Genomic DNA, 20,369 nt, shown 5'->3' with positions numbered 1-20,369 from the left:
CAGTGTTCCGTATACAAAACGTAACAACTCACCTTGAAATTTCAATTTGAAATGAAGACTACAACATGCTGCCTTTAACCTGTATATAGCCCATGCCTGGGCTGCAAGATAAGTCCCATGAATTCAATCAGGTTTGATACAGAAGGTAAAGTAATCTTTGAATAAGATCACACAAGTCAGAAAGGACTGACCCTCTATTCTTTCACCTGACAAAGATTTGCCCCTCAGGATATGAAACTCAGGAAAGTAACATATACCTCTACTAGGAAAGATTTTAAAACAGGTCTAGGGTAGAATTTGGAGCTGAAGAGCCTGTTGCTGCTTCATTTTCTCCACAGCTTACATATATTGCATGTAGCACTAATCCTGGTTTGTCTCTTCCTTTTTCTTTTCTCTTTAATACTCATGTTTCCTGCGAGGAAGCATTGACATAATGAAAAGAATGAACGGATAATGAAATAATGACAGAATGAAAAGAAACATAATCAAAATTTTAAATGTACACATTTTCCACAGGCAAGGCTCTGGTGATTTCCTTATAAAGCAGTGAGGAAAGCAAAGGTATCTCCACATATTCCCTATCCTTCTCTCCTAGTCATTCCTCAGGAAAGAATTCAATTCATCTTCTAACTTGTCTTAATAGTAACTAATTATTTGTAATTCTTGTTAATGAACATATGATTCCTTATTACTTGGCCCAAAATAGCTTTCTCTCTGGTATGCTTTAAACAGAATACTTTAAAAAAAGATTGCTTTCATCTTATTCCTGTCAATTTCTATTGTAATTTTCTCATTTTTGTCGTTCTTCCCTCAAGCTATTCATATTCTTCCATGGTTTCAATTCGTCACTAATCAAAAGTCCCTGGACACACAAACTGTTCATAATTAGAAAACAGCCTCTTATGTAAATTAATATCTATTGTATTGGGTACCTCTTCTGGGATAAGAGCACTATTTCATGGGTGGCACAGGCAGAAACTGCAAAGCACAGCTAAATGCTTCTGGCATTTCAGTCAAACAAGAAAGCATGCTCCTCTACTTTGTAGAAGAAACCACAGAGGTTTGCATTCACTTCTCACACATTTCACAAAGCATTACTGAAGACAGTAGCCTCACCATTTTAAAAATAATGCTTATTAACAACGGTCATGAAATAATATGCTCTTCCACCAGAACATGGGAGAAGGGAAAGCCTTTACTTCTGGACACAACTTATTGTGATTAACCCTTCCTTCCCAACTCCTTTCTGAGCAACCTAGAATTAAAACTGTTTGGCAAATCCTGATTTTACAGGAGACCATAAACTTAGAGAAAATCAGCCTATGTTAAATTTGCCTTTGAAAAAAAAAATAGCATTTTCAGAGAACTTCAACTTCTCTGGCCTATTTTCTTCCAAGAAAAGAAGTAACTAGGACTGTCTGTTTACTCATCCAGTTCATTTTGCTTCACTGGACTTACACAGATATAAACCAAACCAACAAACAGAGAAATCAAGTTTCCTGTACTTGTGGAATGGGAAGAAAGGTGGATTGGAGTCAAGAGATTTAAATTCAAGCCCAAAGGTTGTTCATTTTACAACAAGACACAGGTACAGAGACAGAAGATGACACCAAATGACATGGCACATAGACTGTTGCACCATTTCCATGATTCTTCCATGCTCTAAACTGCAGACTTCAACCACCTCCTTTTCAAAAACCATGCAGTGCACAAACAAATTTGTACCAAGAAGTTATCTCTGGAGTAGGACTTCATTAAGAGATGTGGAACTGGAGCTGTATAACCACATCAGTATGCAGGACAAAAGCTGCCCAGTGTCCAATACTCCATCTACAGGCACAGCTGTTGCTACTGAACCCAGTAGACATGCAAGACAGTCCTCTGTTAACTTGTTGCAAAAGAAAAAACATTTTTTACAGAGCAATTATACAGAATATAAATGCTCAGAGCCATCCCAATTTCTAAATAATTGCTTTTTCCTCAATAAGTGAGTTTTGGATTTCTAGAGCACTGTTTCGCAAAAATGTGTTTTAATTGATTTATTTAAAACAACATTGGTATAATCTTATATTTTAGTTAGCCTACAAACTAATTATGTGAACCAGTATCAGATTGATGTCTCAGAAGCATTATGCAAAATACACTGGAAAGCATCACAAGATGTCAGCAAATACGCATAAGTGATTTGCTGGGGTTTTTTATACCTGATTTCACAAAGTATTTTATCAGAAGAAGCTTTTTTTTCAAAATTAAGTCCCTTGGCAGGTAACCACAGAACTGCATCTCACCTGCTCAGAAAAGCTCAGAATGCTCTCTGTGCATGTTTAACCAAATCTACATCTTGAGTTTTGCTGTACAGTGGGCAAGTAAAAAATAGCTCTAAATGCATCAATGCATGGCAAAACTCAGATGTGTATATCAGGGAACAGAATTCAGATCTAAGTTGGTTTTAGGCTCAAATTTTCAGGTACTAAGAGGCTTTCCAGTTGTATCCTAGTTAACAACTGCAAAAAAGGCTTCTCTTACATTTCAAGGTTGTAGTTCTGAAAGTCTGTCACCAAGGCACCATAATCTCTGTCTGATATCGGTACATTTAACATCTACAGTGATTTAGATAAAGTACTCAACCCAATCAAATTAAATAGGAACTCTGAACTCTTCTGCTGAGAATAGCTATTCAATCACATCAGAGTGAATGATAGATAGTAACTAAGTTAGATCCTTTTTTCTTTATTAATAGCACTACATCTCTGCCATTTGCTTATTGGAAGAATAGGAGACTACACCTGTTGCACAGTCAGTGCTAAGGGAACTGGAATTACAAAGTTCCTCTCCCATTTTGCTTCTCAATGCAAGAAACTTTAAAGTTAAGAAATTAAATATTTTCACCCACTAAGACAGACAAGAAGTAATGAACGAAACAACTGCAAGGTATTTTTAGGACAAGCATCATAAAAAAATTCCAAATAGTCAGGACAGGTAAGTGTTTAACGTAAGAAATCATTATAGCAGGTCAGAACATGGATACATCAACTTCTACCCTGTTGTCAAACACAGCCTGTATGAGAGGCACAAGGACAGGACAAACAGGTAGTGACAATCTTCCCAGGGCACTTGCCCTGGTTTCCAGCAAATCTGTAGTTCAGGCATGCCACTGTCTTCTTTTTTAATGGTGCTCAGTGAAATGGTCTTCCAAGTTTCTCAACTTGCTTTCTGTATTCACATAAATGCTTGCCATCCTGAACATTCTCACCAAACAGTTCCACAAGTTAACTACACCTAATAGACAGAAGAGTCTCTAAAGTTTCTGGGCTCTTTCTCCCATTAGTTGTCCTCATATCCTTTGGTTCACAGACAGCTAGACAATTTGTGTATAGCCACAGGCTTAGGTACTGATCCCCTCTCTAGGGGTGAGAGGAATAAATAAATGATGCCTCAAGGCCCCTTGCAGTCCTGCCTTCCTCTGTGACTCCTCCTTTGAGAACATTCTTCCATTTACAATACAAATCTTAAAACTTAAGGATGTGCCTCGCCAGGAAAACCGAGTTACTGTCATAATCATACTTTTGACACAAGGCAACCAAAGCAACACAAACTATTCCAACTGGAAATGAAATCAAGTACTAGAATACTTTCAGCTTTATAATTTGTCATTCCTTGCACACCTTAAGAGCATGTATTCCTGTTGCTGCATAAAGAACTACCTACATGGGCACTAGGTCTTTATCCCTAATGAGTCAAGTTAATCTAGATGTAACCAATATAAATAGCTCAAATTGCTCCTTCTGGTGTTACTTTCATTTTCTTACTGTGTCTTCTGTTACCCCATGGCTTGGTTTAGTTCAGTCACCAACAGTTCTTCAGCCCATATTATACTAAATTACTTTGTAACTTGAAAGCATTACCAGCAGGCCTTTTTATCCACTTGCTGCTCACTGATTAAATATATATACAGGTGTATCAAATACCACTGCACAAACAACACTGACAGCAGCTAAGCTTTTTAATTAAATGGCAATCAGCTGAACATCCCTATCCCTCAAAACAAAATGAGTCTGTTAGATCATAAGTTACCTTACTTGTGGAGCACATTTCTCTCTCCACTGCAGGTATTCAGAGACTTGGTCCTTGTGCAACCTGCTCTAGTGGGACATGCCCCTGCCCATGGCAGGGGGGTCGGAACTAGGTGGTCTTTAAGATCCTTTCCAACCCTAATCTTTCTCTAATTCTGTGCCTCATGATCTATTCACCTGCTGACCAAACACAATTGACAGAATCCAGCATTGTCAGGGTTGGAACAGCCCTCTGGGATTATCCAGCCCAACCCTCCTGCCAAGGCAAGGTCACCTGGAGCAGGTAACACAGGAATGCTTCCAGGTGGCTTTGGAAGGTCCCAGGGAGGGAGACTCCAGCTCCTGCCAACATCAATGTAAAGAAGTTCTTCATGTTGAGGTGGAACTTCTTGTGTTTTAATTTATCGTTCAAAATTATCAACCTAAAAACTGTCATCTTTTGCGCTGGCTTTGCTCTATATATCGCTCTGTTAATTCTAGGCTTAACCAAGCTTCTTCTGCTCCACATCAAGGGAAGCAAACACAGCTCACGGAACAGACAACCTGAACCCGGCGCCAGCCCTCGACACTCCCCACCCACGTAGAGCTGCCTCAGCCCCGCCGGCCCAGGAGCAGGAGCAGGGGCAGGGGCAGGGGCAGCAGCACAGCGGGGCCTCCCAGGCAATTCGCCCCGTGAGGCCGTTCCCGGCGGGGCCGTTCCCGGCGGGGCCGTTCCCCTTGGGGCCGTTCCCGGCCCTCACCGCCCGCCCGGCTCTCACCTGCGCGCGCGGCCCCGCGCCCCAGCGGCGGCACAGCCACAGCACGCGCCCCACGGCCGCCGCCATGACCGCGGCGCTCCGCCCTCCCATGGACGGCAGGGGGCGGGGCCGGGGGCGGGGCCGGGCCGCGCCTGCGCGCTGCCGCACCGGCTGAGCGTATGACCGCGGTTCGGAGCTAGCGGCACTTCGGGTTCAGCGGCCCTTCGGCGTTCCTGAAATCCAGCCCCGTCGGCAGAGAGCAGGGCTTATACCCGGAGTGACATTCACAGTGGCCACCAGCTCAGCAGGAACCCCCGGCGCGGCCTCCTCTCTCGGAGGGACAGCGCTGAAAGCAGGACTCCTGTTTGAGTACGCAGCGCTGGGACTTGCCCCAGTGTCTGGGCAACCGCACTGCTCTGGAGATTTGTAACAAAAACCAGATTTCACCTTCGCACTGAACTGGTCTGTTTGGGTTTTTCTCATGGGGAAAAAAAATGAATGAATCGCAGGATCAAGTAAGTTGGAAAAGACCTCTGAGGTCATCGGGTCCAACCAGCAACCAAGCAGTCACCGCCGTGCCAGCTGGCCCGTGGCACTCAGTGCCGCGTCCGGCCCTTCCTTAAACACCTCCAGGAACGGCGACCCCCACACCACCGCGGACTGCCCATTCCAATGTCTAATCACGTTTTCTGGGAAGAAGTTCTTCCTAATGTCCAACCTAAACCTCCCCTAGTGGTTTAAGCTTATGTCCTCTTGTCCTGCCGCGGGTTGCCTGAGAGAAGAGGCTGATCCCCAGCTGGCTGCAGCCTCCTTTCAGGCGCTTGTAGAGAGTGAGAGGGTCCCCCTAGCAGCCTCTCCTCCAGGACAAACAGCCCCAGCCCCTTCAGGTGCCTCTCATAGGATTTGTGCCCCAGACTTTTCGCCAGCTGAGTTGCCATTCTCTGGATGACATATTTTAGAGACACAGAGGTCATCTCTTGCTGAGGGGGAGGCTGCTGTCAATGCTGTCATCTCCCAAGGTGATGACAGTGTCTCTGGATACTGAACCTTGGAGCCTGAGAATGTTCCTGGTTTCTCTGAGTAACATAGGATATACCCTTATAGGTGATTGGATTTTGTCAGTAGTTTTTTCTACCATGGGAGAAGTGGAAATGAATTAAAAACTGAATTTAAGAAGCTTTTCTTTAGGACTTACAGGGACCTTCTTTTTAAGAGGAGTAACTATTTTAGAGGAAATTCTGGAAATGAATCTCTGCTTTTCCTGGTTTATTTTTCTGTCAAGTTTTTAATGGGTAGCCCTTGCTTCTCCCATGCAGATGAAAGTATGATTTCCTCTCTGGGTTATAAAAGAGGTTGTAAGAAAACTGGCCATGGGCAAAGAAAATCATCCATGCAGGGAGGTCAAGGAGGAACTGCCTGGAAAGGTGCATTCATTCTTGCAGTTGCCAGCTGTGAAAGTGAAAACACCAGCAGTTTTACTGACACGGATACGTGCAAATGATTGCCATGAACACTGCACTGAAGGAGAGCAGTGAAGTGTCTCTCCTGTGCACACCTGGCCAAGCGCTGGGAACTGCAGTCACGCTCTCAGTCACAGGGTGTGTTGGGATGTCATTTAGCTGCTAGCTGTTTCTCAGAAGAGAAAAAGGGGGTTGGTTCAGGGTCACAGTCCCACTGACCCACCTTCTGGAGCAGCCAGCAGAGCTGAAGGGGTGGAGAATGCCAGCGATGAGTATGGCCTCTTTGCGGCCTATGGTGAATCCCATCTGCCATCTGTCGCCCCGCAGCTTGGCTTTGTTCAGCAGCAGAGGAGCTCTTCAGTCCTCACTGTGCTCAGCAATTGTTACTTCTCACCCCTGTCAGCTCTACAGAAACAAAGCGCCGCTGGAGTGAATGGGTTTTATTCCCCACATATAATTAATCACCAATTAAGCTTGAGGAGCAGGCCACCTATAAAATATCGCCCACTTATTCTTGGTAACTAGTTGATCTAAATACAGCTTCTGTAATTTCCTACATTTTTCTACTCCTAGGCTCACTGTGAAAAAATCCTAAATGCGTTTGCAATCTGGAGCATGATTTTCAAAGACATCGAGTTCGTACAACCCATGATTTCAGCTGGAGGTTACAGAATTGCTCTTGCATATTGCTGAATAGAGACTGTGGTGTATGTGAAGTCCAGCTATTAAGGGCTGTGTTGTGTTTCTCTTGGATCATTAGAGCTGTCAGCTCTTAGAAACTGATAGCTGCCCCTTCAAGGTGGAAGATTTTTGCACAAATTTCAGGTGTATTTCCCCACCATCCTGCTTCTACCAAAGAGTTTGCCTGCCCCTAGGAGACACTTGTACACTGGTCACTGAGTGACCATTTTCTAGACTGATCAGGAGTGCATGTAGCTATTACTTTGGATGTTTTGAAATGGAAATATACTTCTGTGGTAGGCATGGCTAGCATGTTCCAAAAAGATTCCCTCTAGTGGAAAGATTCTGCTTCTGCTTGGGTGGCAGGGGTCTGGGTTTGCCAGTTCAAAATCAATTTTTAGCACAAATGAAGGTAGGATAAAAATGAGCAGAGGTTATTTACATGCTCAACCACCTGCACCCCATCCCTCTGTCAAAATTTGTTAAGACAGGGGTGGAGGGAAATGCAAGAAAACCATGTTTAATCTACTTATCCCAAGATTAACTCCAAAGGGCTTCTCTTTCTGTCTCTGTGTTTAGTTGACAGACTGTAGATGCTTACCTAATCCATGCAAACTACCCCAATGCTTCACTAAGCCCTCTGAGGAACTTTAGTCACTTGTGTGGCAGGGATGTCCTTCTTGAGCCCAGCTGGGCAATGTTCTGCTCTGGGGACCTGTTTCAATTGTGAGCCTGATTGCCCATGTCCTTGTGTCGCCTGCTATTCATGCTCTGCACAATCACAGAAGTGGGGACTGTTGCCTGCAGCACATTACCTGCTTTTGTTTTTAGACTTGGATAATGAGGGGTAAGTGTATCATTTGGGACTATTCAAAGCTTTAGAGTGCTGTCTTTGAGGATGGCCTGACATAAAGAAGAGGGTGCCTCTGTGTGGGGCTTGAGGTTTCTGAAGTGAAAAATCACTGAAAGCAGAATAAGGAAACCAGGCTGAGCCTGTCACATGCATGGGTCGGGCACAGTCGGAGAGGCACATCTGTAGTATATGCAAATTCTTAAGCACAAACCTAGGGCTAGCTCCAGTCCAAAGCTGCTGATTGCTTATGATGCCAACCTACATGCAGACAACCCTGAAGTGAGATTTGGGGTGTTCTTTTGTAATCAGAGTTGGGATTTGTAGATAGCATGAGATACTAGTATGGTTAGCAGGTTACTAGTATTGGTATTTGCAGATAGCAGGTTGCTAGTATGGGTAGTGTGAAAACCAGTTGCTTGAGGAGCAGGTATCCCTGTGGCAGTGCTGGAGATGTATGGCTCTCCAGCTCACTGCCTCATAGAAGCAGTCCAAAAATTGGCAAGAATCTGTGGCAGCCTAAAGATCCATTGAGCCTGGTGGCTTCACTCTACCAGTGATAGGTGCTGACAGAATCACACAACATGTTGAGTTGGAAGGGACCCATCAGGATCATCAAGTCCAACTCCTGGTCCTCCACAGAACCATTGTCAAGAGTCACACCATGTGCCTCAGAGCATTGTCCAAATGCTTTTTGAGCTCTGTCAGGCTTAGTGCTGTGACCACTTCCCTGGGGAGCCTGTTCCTGTGCCCAGCCACCCTAAGGGGGAAGAACATTTTCCTAATAACCAACCTAACCCTCCTCTGGCACAGCTTCAGGCTGTTCCCTCCAATCTTGTCACTGGTCACCAAAGAGAATTGATCAGTACCTGCCCATCCTTGTCCCCTCATAAGGAAATTGTAGACTGTGATGAGGCATAAAGACAGGGCAGATATACAGAGAAAAAAAACAAAGCAAATGGTTGTAGAGGGTTAAAACTTTGCAGGATGCCCTAACCCAAATCCATTTCTGCAGAGATGCCTAAAATTTTATGTTTATCATAAACAGAAATAAAAGAGTAGATTTCTTTTGGAATTCTGAACTAAAGTTATTCTTCTTATAAAGTATTTTCTGTTCCCTTTCCCCTGTGCCTTTCTTCCTTAAGCTGTAAGTACTTTAGCTGAAGTTCTGGGGCAGGTGAACCAAAAGGGACAACAATCAACAGGGGCTGACTGGGTGACAGAATCTCAGCATGTTACAGTATCCATATGCTTAGAACATTTCTCAGAGGCTAACTAGGAGCACTTGCTGGATTGCCTTCGTGCCCAGGGAAGTTTAGGAACACCCAGGTCCAGCGTTGAACAAAAAATTGGAGTTTTTGTCTAGGGAGAGCACTGGAGAAGAGTGTCTTGACAGAAAGCTTTGTGTTTCAGCTGATCAGTATGTGTTTGAAAAAAAAAAAAAAACCAAAATGAATGTTAAAAATGCAGACAATTCAGCAGTATTTTAACTCTGTTCCAGTTAAGTAATTTCCAGATATTTTATGACATGTGTGTGCTTTTTGACACAGAAATTGTTTTGCATTGATCTTCCTCATCACTATTGAAAGGCTTGAGGCTGATATATCCAGAAGTCATGCTTTCTTTAATGCAAACACATAAATTCTATTTTAAAAGGCTAATAATAACAACAGCTATTTCATTGCACCTACTTTTCTTCAGATCTGGAACGAGCACACTTCATTTCATAGACTGCATATGCCAGCTACCTAAGGGTTGTCAATTATGTTACGCTATAAAAGGCACAGCACTTAGGGGGCTGTCAGTCAACTCTGTAGTGAGAGAGATTTCAAGAATCTTTATTCCAACACTATCAAATATAAAGCTAATTTACCTGACAACACCAAATACAGAGGCATCCTATTTCGTTTTATAGTGAAAGTGGTTTGGACTGAGCATAGAATTAGGAAAAGTAAATCAAGACTAGCCAGAAACCTTTACTTGTAAAGCAGTGCCCCCTGTTTTGTTCCTTATCACAACTTTCTTTCTCCATGAAAGAAGATGTTACCCAGATTTTCATTGCTCTTCGGATCACAGCCCTGCATCTGTTTTGTCTTTTCTTCATGGTCTGAAGGTTGCTGGTTGGGGTTTTTCCCCCCACAGTTTATGGGTATCATTGAGAACTGCAAGGAATTTTGGGGAACATTCTTTTCTGCAGTATGATGTTCCAGCTCTGCCATAATTTATGTGCTTGGGTAGACCCCACTGAATTTACAAACAGTTCCAAGAAAGAAAGAGAACTTATATGGATGTAATTTAGAGGCATCTGAGGATAGTTTTATCCCACATGAATGTCAGAGTCAGCCCAAAAGATATATAAATGCAGTGTCTACGCCTATTTTTAGCTGGCAAGTGCTTTTAGACTATGTAGTGTGTCTTTGTCATTTGTCTACCATACACTTTGCCTCCGTATGTTTATAACTGTTGCTATTGCTGATTCAGTATTTCAATAATAGACTCATTTGGAGCTGTTCTTTAGACTAAGGTTTGCATCAGACTTTTCTGTCTCAATATAGTTAGACTAAAGTCATTGCTGATCCTAGCAGCATCTTTTGAGTCAGAGCTGCCATTATATCCAGAAGCTGTGCCTGTGCTTCTAAATAAAAGAGGCCTAAGGTCTGGCCCAGAGACAAAGTGACCTCGATCAAGTCACATCAGCATTGACTAGGGCCACCTTACCTGTATAGCGCAGCTACTTGGAAGACCCCAAAATAGAACCAAAAATACAAATAATCCCCCTCATCTGGACATAGAGCAGTGGTAGTTTTATCCCTTCATCCCACAGAAGGAAATATATTGCTATTCCCATTACTGAACCAGTTCAGATTTATAAACCTTTCATTATTGATTCTTTTAAGGGCTAGGTACAAACATATATTCAGAATAAATAGGTGAAAAGAGTAGTTTTTCAGATTGTGTGTGCTTCTTGAGATTCATTTGTAGGCAGGGAGTAGACATTGTAAGTCTGTCTGCCCCACCAGATAACCAGAAAATACATCTCAGAGCACGTCCTCCTGGGACAACATGAGGAATTGGCCATTCTGCAGTTTATGGATGCTGCTGGGGGTTGTGAGCTCTATCTGTATCTTTGTCAGACTGCAAGCTCTCATTTCTTTTGAAGGTTGGCACATGTCTTCCTGTGGTCTCGCATCTTTCCTGCTGGATTAAAAATTCATGCAGGTGCATGATGGTCAATGAGCAAGCACTGTCCCAGAGAGTGCTGTGGTTCCAGACACTCAGCTGATCCTGCTGAGCAGACCAGGTTGTAGAAGCTGTGGTCACCTTGGCCACAAACTAGTCTAACAGAAAACTGCATTCACCTTCCGAGAACTGGATGGGGGCTGAACAGTTAGAAAATAGAAGTGGTCCTCTCAGTGACTCCGGAGTTCAGGAAATCCAGCACCGTGCACTTCCATGCTTCTTGGAGATGCTCTGAAGAGAGCCAAGTGGTTATTCAGAACTAAATTTTTTCTCCCCCAAAATGAAACTAATGACTAAAATACCATCCAATTCGGAGCTGAAAAGGAAGCTTTACCTTTACATTAATAAGCTTTGAACTAAACTCTGAAATAATGAAGTACAAGAAATTATGACCAAAATTATTTCAGGTTTTAAAACAGCTGTAGCAGCAGAAGCTTCTGAGTCATCAAGGCTTCCAGAGAAAAATCTACAAAAATAAATACAATGCATCTTTACCAGAAATAACAAGGAAAGAGAATGACAAATTGGATCTGGATTAAGGAAAAAAAACCTCAAAACCACCACAAATCACTGTTCTTACTTTCTGACCATTATATTCAAATAACAAAGAAAATAATTTGCAGTTGTCTACTGTAAAACTTGTTACCGAAACGAGCAAATCATGTGCCTGTATTGAATCTACGTCAAGACCATAAAGTGCCCAGCAAAACCACATATCTAACATGTTGCAGATGTCTTTCCCAGATGTTCTGAGTATGAAACTGGTCATTTTTTGTTGCTCTCTTACTGCAGCAACAAGACACTACCTACAGTCTGCCCTGTGGGTGCCAGGGCAGTCAACATGGCACCTGGAAGTTGTTCAGCTGCACAAGTAAAGATCTTAATCCACAATAATCTTGTGTGAATATGGTTGGAGAGGGAAGTAAGCATGGAAAGCTTCTTTGGTGTACCACATCAGTGCAAGAGGTAACTCAAATGCAGAAATAGTACTCTGCTCTTGGAGAACTAAGCAGGCACCTGGAAAGTAGTTTTATTTACAGGTGTTTTCTGCCTGCCTCTGGAGAACCTGTCAGACAGTGACCACTTTGAACCAAGTTCCAACTGTGGGAAATAATCCTGAGAAGAGTAGGAAGCACTAATGAATACTTGCCCTTCTCAACCTGACCTAGAGGTAGAAAGGCAGTTCCTGTTTTGACATCTCTTGCTCTGCCATCTTTTGGCATCAAAGAAATCATTTAAGAGGGTGAATGATACAGTCTGGAGCTCACTCATGAAATAGCACATGTAATTGAGATTATTATAAGTATCAGTAGAAACTGTCTGAATCATCACCTCCTTGCATGTGAGAATCTAATGCTGCATGTCAGCCTAAATCTGAACATTTGCAGCTAGCAACTGTATTTCTCATATTCTGATAAGACTGTTTCTAAATGGGAGGTGAGACAGAAGAGAAAGTTTGCAGATTTTGAGGGGAGAAAAGAGAAGGAAACTCCAGCTTCTGTGATCATAGTCACAAGCTGACTGATTTACTTACTTATTGATGACATAAGTCATGTGTCATTTATAATGTGCTGCCACAATCCAGCCGGACATGGTTGGCTGGCAGCAAATTATCCTGAACCTTGTGGAGGTAAGTAGGCTCCAGCATATTTTAAAGATGCCAGACATTTTGTCTCTTTGGCCAAGCCTTCTCAGTCATTTATAAAGTTACATGGAAAGGTCAATCTGTACTTATAGATACAATATGATTTAACCAGATTACATTATTTCCATTTACTTAAAAATAAATAAATTTTTTAAAGCACAGCAAATGAATAAGCTTGTTAAATATCTCTTGGGAAAGGACTTCACTGTCCCCTGGGATATGACTGCTAGTTTTCCACTCTTCTGAATACATTAAAAAAAGTTAATCAGACTGGAATTTCAGTAGAATTTCTGTTGGAATATAGAGGTTCTGAGCAAATATAGTTTTTTAATGCAAGAAGCCTTGAGAAGAAGGTCTATTTCTGAGTGAAGTTGTCAGGGGAAATGTTATACTATTCAAAAAAAACCCTACAGTTTCAAACATTAAAAAAAAAGGGAAGATGAATCAACTATATGTAATTCTTCTGTTGCATGAAATTAAATGAGTAATTATTTGGTAAAGTACATTCGGGATAGTGCTCAGATCAAATTTTAAACACCTTATTGGAGCTTGAAAATAATTGGTGTTGCAATGAGGAACAGGCTTGAGGAAACAGAATTTGTTTTGCCTTTTTCTGTTTTAAATTTTCTGCAAATTATATGTAGTTTAATTATTTCTTTAAATTGCCGATTTATGTTTATTGAAAGAGGTTTTTGCACTCTAATAGCATATGATTGTTAAGCACCTTCTAATTATATTGAGAATGTTTGCAAACACACATTGGTCTTCAGATTTTTTCTCAGATTCCAGCAAATATTTGATGTACAAAATTAGAATAGTTTGAAATTCTTGAGAAAAATAAAATTTTTTTCTTCTTATGTTCATGCTGGAAATTAGAGGATGTTTTGCTTCTTTACTCCAATAGTAGAATAAATCTAACAAAACAAATCAATGTATATGAATTAGTCTTCTGCTTTCAAATATAGAGGACTTTCACAAATTCTCAAACCTTCTATTCAATATTGAGTTAATCTCCCAGTTAAGGTTAATTCTAGATTTAGCTGATAGAATACATAGAACAGCTTATCACAATCACTAAGTAGTGGCAGTGCTGTGACTGGTCAGGGGCATGGTATTCAGAAAAATGTAAAATTGAGGAATCCTCAGAAGTTAAGGTCAGTGAAGCAAAATAATCAGAATCTAGGCTGGAAGATTATAAGAAAATTGAATGTAAATAGCACTGCATTTTTTGAACCTGGACATATTTACAAAAATGGGAGGATTCCAATCTCTTGAAATTCATTTTAGAACTGAGCCAAGACCAGGATTCTGCTGCCCTATGTCTTTAAAGAACTTCTTACCTGGTGAACAAAGCTGTTGCCATTAATGGCACACTGTTCAGTGCCATGAACCAGAAGAAGGAATTTCAAAACCAGGTCCTAATAATTTCCATGATCAATTAATGGAATTTTTCCAGGCCAGGGCTTTCAGCTTGTGGTAGAAGATGGCAGCGCTGCCATGCTGAGGGACCATCCTCAGGAGCCCTGGAGATTGGCCTTTTCCCCTGTGTCTGATGCCTGCCTTGCCAGCAGAAAGTCATCAGGTGCTTTGTCAGGATGGCAAGCACACCAGTGATTGAGTGTTATATCTAGCTACCTTTTCTGGGTGCTGGCCAATACATAGTTGGGTTAGAACATGAAGTTATTTACATGCAGCTTGCAGCCTTTTTAAACCCCACTGAAGATGTCTGAACAAGCTGACCCGAAAGAAGAGCTCTAAAAGGGAGTGGGCAGGGAAATATGATCTTTCCACTTGAAAATTTTCTCCTTATACCAAAATATATAGTGTTTGTTTATACTAAAACAAGATCATATCCATAAATCAGAGAAAAGGATAAAAAGAGTAATTAATATTCTCTCTTCTGTACCTATTCTCTGTTTGATTTATAATTTGTAGCAGATGGAAGCCAAATGTTTTTAAAGAATCAAAACTAATTTTATAATGAGATGCTTCATCTTTTCAAAATAACTTTTCCTTAAATGTCAGTTATCCTTTTGATTTTAATCTATAAAAACATTACTATTGGAGTATGATAATATTTTTAGTAGCTCCAAGTGAACCTACATTCTTGAGCTTTCTTCCATAATACGTGTCTGAAGATTCTTCCTTTTTACACCACTATCTCATTGTTTTACTTGTCTATGGAAAAATCTAGAAGCCTTTGTGTCACAGCAATATTCTCACTGTCTGCTAACAAGCTGTTATGGTTCTATTTGTGGTAGATTTTCTTGATTTAGAACAAAATCTGTTTTTTTAAATTTATTTTATTACATGGGCATACATAGTACATTATGAGCAATTCTAACACAAACCAATAAAGAAGTCTGTCTTTTTTCTTAGTTAAGATTTAAAGAATTTCTAAGTCAATATTTAAAGAAATGTAAGTGAAGATATGGCAAGAAAATAAACAGAACTGAGTAAAGTAGAACAGAGAAGGACGTTGACAAAATATACTTTCTCTTAAGTGACAATTCCAAATGTTCATTTAGGAGTAAAAATAAATGGATGATGATGGTGGGACAGAAGCCTATGGCAGAAAGGAAGCTACAGAATGTGTCCAAAGCATCTAAATAAACAAGACTGAGAATAAAAGCTCTTATTCTTAAATGCAAAGGAAAAAAATTCTTAAATACATACTTAGGTTGCTTTGCTGAGGATTCAAAGCATATAATATAAGAAGTACCAAATGCAGATGAATTTTTAATTATAAATGCAACTCAACATTTCACGTGGCAAGATTATCTTAAAATTTCTAACTATGATCTATCTTGATCTTTCCTCAAGTAAATATCTTGAAAAACTTCTGAAGAAACCCCAGAAGATTAAGTATATTAACAGTGTGAATTTCTGGGATAACTTATCAGGTAAGTAGGCTACTACTGCAGCGACAGCATTCTTTCTTGGGAAGCATTTCATATATCACCATTGCTGGGAGTAGCCCTGGTATGTCAGTGCCACTGTAACAGAGGCAGCTCCTCCCTCTTAAAGATAAGTGAGGAGAAAATCAGGCAAGTTGAACAAATGTCTCTGTAGAGAGGAAACTTTTTGAGAAATTTCTATACATGTAATCTCCAAAATAAAAATTTACAAACTAGCCTGTTATGATGATTTCAGAAATTTCTCCAGGAATTTTTCTAAAAATTGAATATACAGTTTTTGAATGGTTGCTATCATGGAGGAAAGGTTTATAGCAAGTAGTTTTGAAGCAAAGAAATGTTTTTTACTTTAGCAACAGAGAAGAATGGCTAATGTTAATGTAATTCTCTGTCAAAAGTACAAAAAGTGCACAGATCTAGGAAGTAGGTGATGCTACTCTTAAGCTGTGAAGGAAGGCACATCATGTGTACTTTGCACTTCACATTTTATGATGCCAGAAGTTAAATGCATAATATAAAATTTGCAGGAGCTGAACTATACAATAATTATGATAATTGGGGACATTTCTCTCCAGGGAGTGAACTCTAATAGTTAAGGAGTGACTTGATGTTAAAATAAAAATCTCACTATGCATTGATTAATTAAATAAAAGGTATCCAGAAGGTTTATTGCATAGTAGCAAGGCACATGATTTGTAATTTCTATGGGCCACAGTATGCATCTATTAAAAACCATATCTCTGTTTACTGGAAGTTAAGACTGCAACAGGACATACCCTTTCATCTGAAAATTACAAATATGGAAATGAGCACCTAGGTGAGAAGATGTATAACCCTTTTCATTTTTATATTGCCTATAACAGCAGCAAACTGTGGTGCTTCCACTTCCATTTCTGATAGCCATGAAAAGGTATTGATCTCCAGAGGTGTGTCAGAGTGTGCCCTGGAGTACTGAGGGTGACTGAAGTGGTCCATTTCATCATCCACTCTCTCAGTGTCTCCAAACCTTTGGAGAATGCCTCACACCTGGTCCTGATTTTGTGAAGAGGGCAAGTATGTCTTCACCTGGCAAGTGCTTAAACTGTTTGGTGTTAAGCAAAGCATCCTGGGGCCCTGTTCTGGCACTAGGGCCAGCTGTGACAGAGTGGCTTGCAACTGCACTAATAAAGTCTTACCCTTCAGCAAAGGGTATCCACATCCACACCACCCGTTGGGAGTGGTGCCAGGGCTGTACTAATTCTTGAACTATGGCTGGGGAAGTCCTATATGGCAAGACCAAGGCTGTGCTTGCAACTATTGCAACTATTCAAACTATTCTAAACTATTCTAACTGTAATTTTACAGTATAGCTGATGCACTTCCCCTACCCAAGAACTTTGCCTGACACTGTTTAACTTAGCAATATATAACCCTAGATATTGGATCAGTAAGAGAGTACCAAGAATCACATAGACAGGCTAAGGAGTCTGATTTCTATGCCCTGGCTTTACAACATTTAGGAGAAAACCTCTACTGATTTTAAGACTCATGATGACACTGAGGTCCCTGTGCACAAGTATTGCCTGTGCTTGGAAGTATTGTACCCATGCTGCAGGCTGGGTGGGCTAGGCTTAGGAGGGGGATGACAGTATCCCTTGAAGGTCTGAGGTGGTTAACCCTAAATAAGGTGACAGTTGCCCTGAGCTGTGGGGAGCTGTGTGACAGCACACACTTCCAGAGCTCAGATGAGATGAGATCCAGGTGAGATCCAAGATAATTTCTCAGTATGCAGCTACTAGACACTTTTGATCTTGGGCTCAATCCTTTTATCTGTATATGTAAGCAGAATACTATAGATTTAGGAATTAGGTAAATTAAACTGTTTCTCCTCAGGAACCTGTGTTTTTTTGTTCAGTGCTGTGTCACCTTAGATAGCAGGTCAGAGTCAGAGTGTTTTCCTCGTGAGTTTTGGGCTGAGAATATTGCTCTAGCTTTTAGATTCTGGTTGTACTAGCTGATGTTTTGAGTTAAAAAGGGGCTTTTTTAGAGCCTTGTTGTCAGGTCTAGTAGAACAACTAGCTTCTGAAATCTGTAAGGACAGACTCAAAAATAGCCTAGATAAACCAGCTGGTACAGGGAATGGTTTACAAAATCGGGGTAACTCCTCTGAAATTCACCCACTTAAGGGCTTCTCCTTTTCAAAGAAGAGACTTCTAGCACAAGTCCCTCTGCCTGTCTTGGTTGATGCAGTGTGACATGAGGCAAGCAGTTTAAATGCCAAGGCAGTTGATCTGATGTGCAGACTGGCATAGAAAAAGAATACACAAGTGGCTTTATTCTGAAATCATGTTCTTAACTCATCAAAGTTATTTTGTTTTGTTAGGTTAGAGGAATACGGTGATGACATAGTGATGAAGCCTTTTTCTCCTAAACAGCCTACCTATCGTATTTGTTTGTTGTCTTTGTAAGTACATTCTATTAATGGCATATATTTTTGCTATGTAGATGATGCAATGTTAGAAACTGCTTTCCACGCAGTTTAATCTGAGATTGTATGCTATAACATTGCTTACATTGGTATGAATACTACTTGAGTTTACAGTGTCAGAGACAGCTATCTCAACAGGATAGTAAAACAGCTGGTTACTTCCTGAAGCACCTCTTTAAATCAGGAATCCTCACAATAAAATACCTTTTAAGAATCCTTTTAATATTAGAGCATTCAATAGTTAATCACCTTCAAAAACTGTAAGGTAGCATGGTAAAAGGAGGAAAATGTCCTTCCTCTTTCCACAGGTACTTCATCCTTGTTTGAAATTTAAATGCAGCTTTGATTTATTATTTTTAAATGCCTTCATTTAATAATTAATTCAAAAAGATTTTTTTTGCGAAGTTGAGTAGAAAATAAGAATGCTGAATGCCTCCTCTCAGTCTAGACTGCTATTTTTTGTATAGAGGGGCAAAATGTTTGATGCCATTCCTGAATAATGTTCAGCAATGTTTTATCCATCTGAGTTATCCAAATACAAGCAAAGGGCAACTCCATATTTCAGTGACCTGACTAGTCCCTTTGTTAAATGGCCAGCTCCACTTAGCTGCAGACAGTCGTATGATATAAAAGTATAAGACATCAGAAAAAGAGGTGCTGTAAGCTCTGGAATCTATTTTTGCAGTCTGTGCTAATATTTTCTATTACACGGGATCTTATCCTCAGTAGAAAAGTTCCAAAAGTTTACATTAATTAATTTTATTTGATCTATGTAAACTAGAAAAAAATCCTTGAGGCTGACACTTTGAATGCAGTTCAAACTTGTTTAGATTAACTTCTCTTAATTAGCAACCTAAGTGAAAACAAAGCAAGGGTAAAATCACTTCCTATGCACCACTGATGGATGTGTCTTCAGTGATGAGTTAACATGAATTATCCATGCTTGAATTACTCTGTTTGTATAAGCTCTGTTTGCATGAAAGCAACCACACTGTGAAATAACACTAGAGTTTATTTTGTCCACGCTATGCTTGTATGCAATACTAACAGTTGTGGATGGGCATCCTATGGATTTCTTTACTGGAGCAGGCTGCAAAACAAAACAAAACAAAACATCCCGAGTTAGTTGTTTATAAGAAAAGGCTGACCTCTTTAGATGAGCAGAAGGCACTGAAGGACTGTATACCCTTGAAGTTTTCCCATGGAGCAAACATATGTCCCTGCTACAGGGAGATCAATTGTTAGACTGCATCCATTAGTGGGCCAGCCAGTTAGAGCCACAGGCTTCACCACACTGAAGTTGGGATCCTGGTTAAACTTGGGCAACATTTAGGCTAAAATTAGCTTTGCAGAGATGTTCTTGCATTTGGAATTTGCACTCCTGCACAGTAAGATGCAGATCTAGTATAGCAAGATTTCCTTATATTTCTCAGATCTGCTTAGTGACAATAATATGTCAGATTCAGGATGAGCTTGCCTGGGTGCACTGTGACTGCTGCCTTTGAGGTCAGGTGCCTGCTTACAGTAATAGTCTTCATATTTTCCTGAGCCTTTTCCTGTGATATACCCCATTTTATCTATTCTCTGACATATGTATAAAACTTAGTCATTGCACTAAAGATATGTCTTCTCTACTCCAAAGTTTGAAAATAAAAAAGAAGGTAACAGTTTTCAGGAGAGGTTACTGAGAATGACAATTCACTGTTGGAGGAAATTGAAAACAATAGCCAGCTGTTCCAAATAAAAAAAATCTATTTGGGAATCTTAATACATATTTGCTCACTTAAATGAATGGCCTGACTTTTGGAGGTGCTAAGTTGATCCAAACTCAGAATGTTTTCCATCCTCAAAAATCTGGCCAATTGCTTTCATGTCTCTCTGTGGAATGTAGTCACCCAAGTTTGACAGTTTTGGCTCTAAGGTTTAACTTGACTGAAAACAAACTGGCTTCAAAACTGTAGGGGAGGTTAGCAGCAGCTGCTCAAACCTATGTATCCAAGAAAGAAAATCTTAAAATGTCAAATGGATTTCTTCTCATGAAGTCAACCAGCAATAAACAGGAACAGAACCATACCTGGAAGGGTAAAACTAGACCTCAGTCTGCTATTTCTTGCTCATATGATGTTTCTGAGTAACTCTGCCCAGGGTCAGGGGCTCAGGTGGACTGTTGTACAGGAACCCGAGGCTTGTCATTTTCATAACAGCATCTATAATTTAGATACTGCTCTCTTCAGTTCTCAGTGGAGGAGCTGTGAGCTGGCACAGTTATAACCTCCATACCATTCCTCTTCAAAATAAATG

General features: G+C 40.6%; 1 protein-coding gene across 1 annotated transcript in view; it reads right to left on the bottom strand.

Moving 5' to 3' along the window:
• Positions 1-4,931, bottom strand: part of MRPS9 (mitochondrial ribosomal protein S9) — a 34,194-nt gene extending 29,263 nt beyond the window's left edge. Inside the window, exon 1 of the mRNA XM_066571596.1 lies at positions 4,832-4,931. Coding sequence (XP_066427693.1) covers positions 4,832-4,921 — 90 coding nt within the window. The 5' untranslated portion in view covers positions 4,922-4,931. The remainder of the gene's footprint in view (positions 1-4,831) is intronic.
• Positions 4,932-20,369: the final 15,438 nt, after the last annotated feature.

This window comes from Molothrus aeneus, chromosome 2, assembly GCF_037042795.1.
Source record: "Molothrus aeneus isolate 106 chromosome 2, BPBGC_Maene_1.0, whole genome shotgun sequence".
Classification (NCBI taxonomy): domain Eukaryota; kingdom Metazoa; phylum Chordata; class Aves; order Passeriformes; family Icteridae; genus Molothrus; species Molothrus aeneus.
The sequence above is the reverse complement of the archived record's forward strand: the minus strand, read 5'-3'. Positions and strand labels throughout refer to the sequence as shown.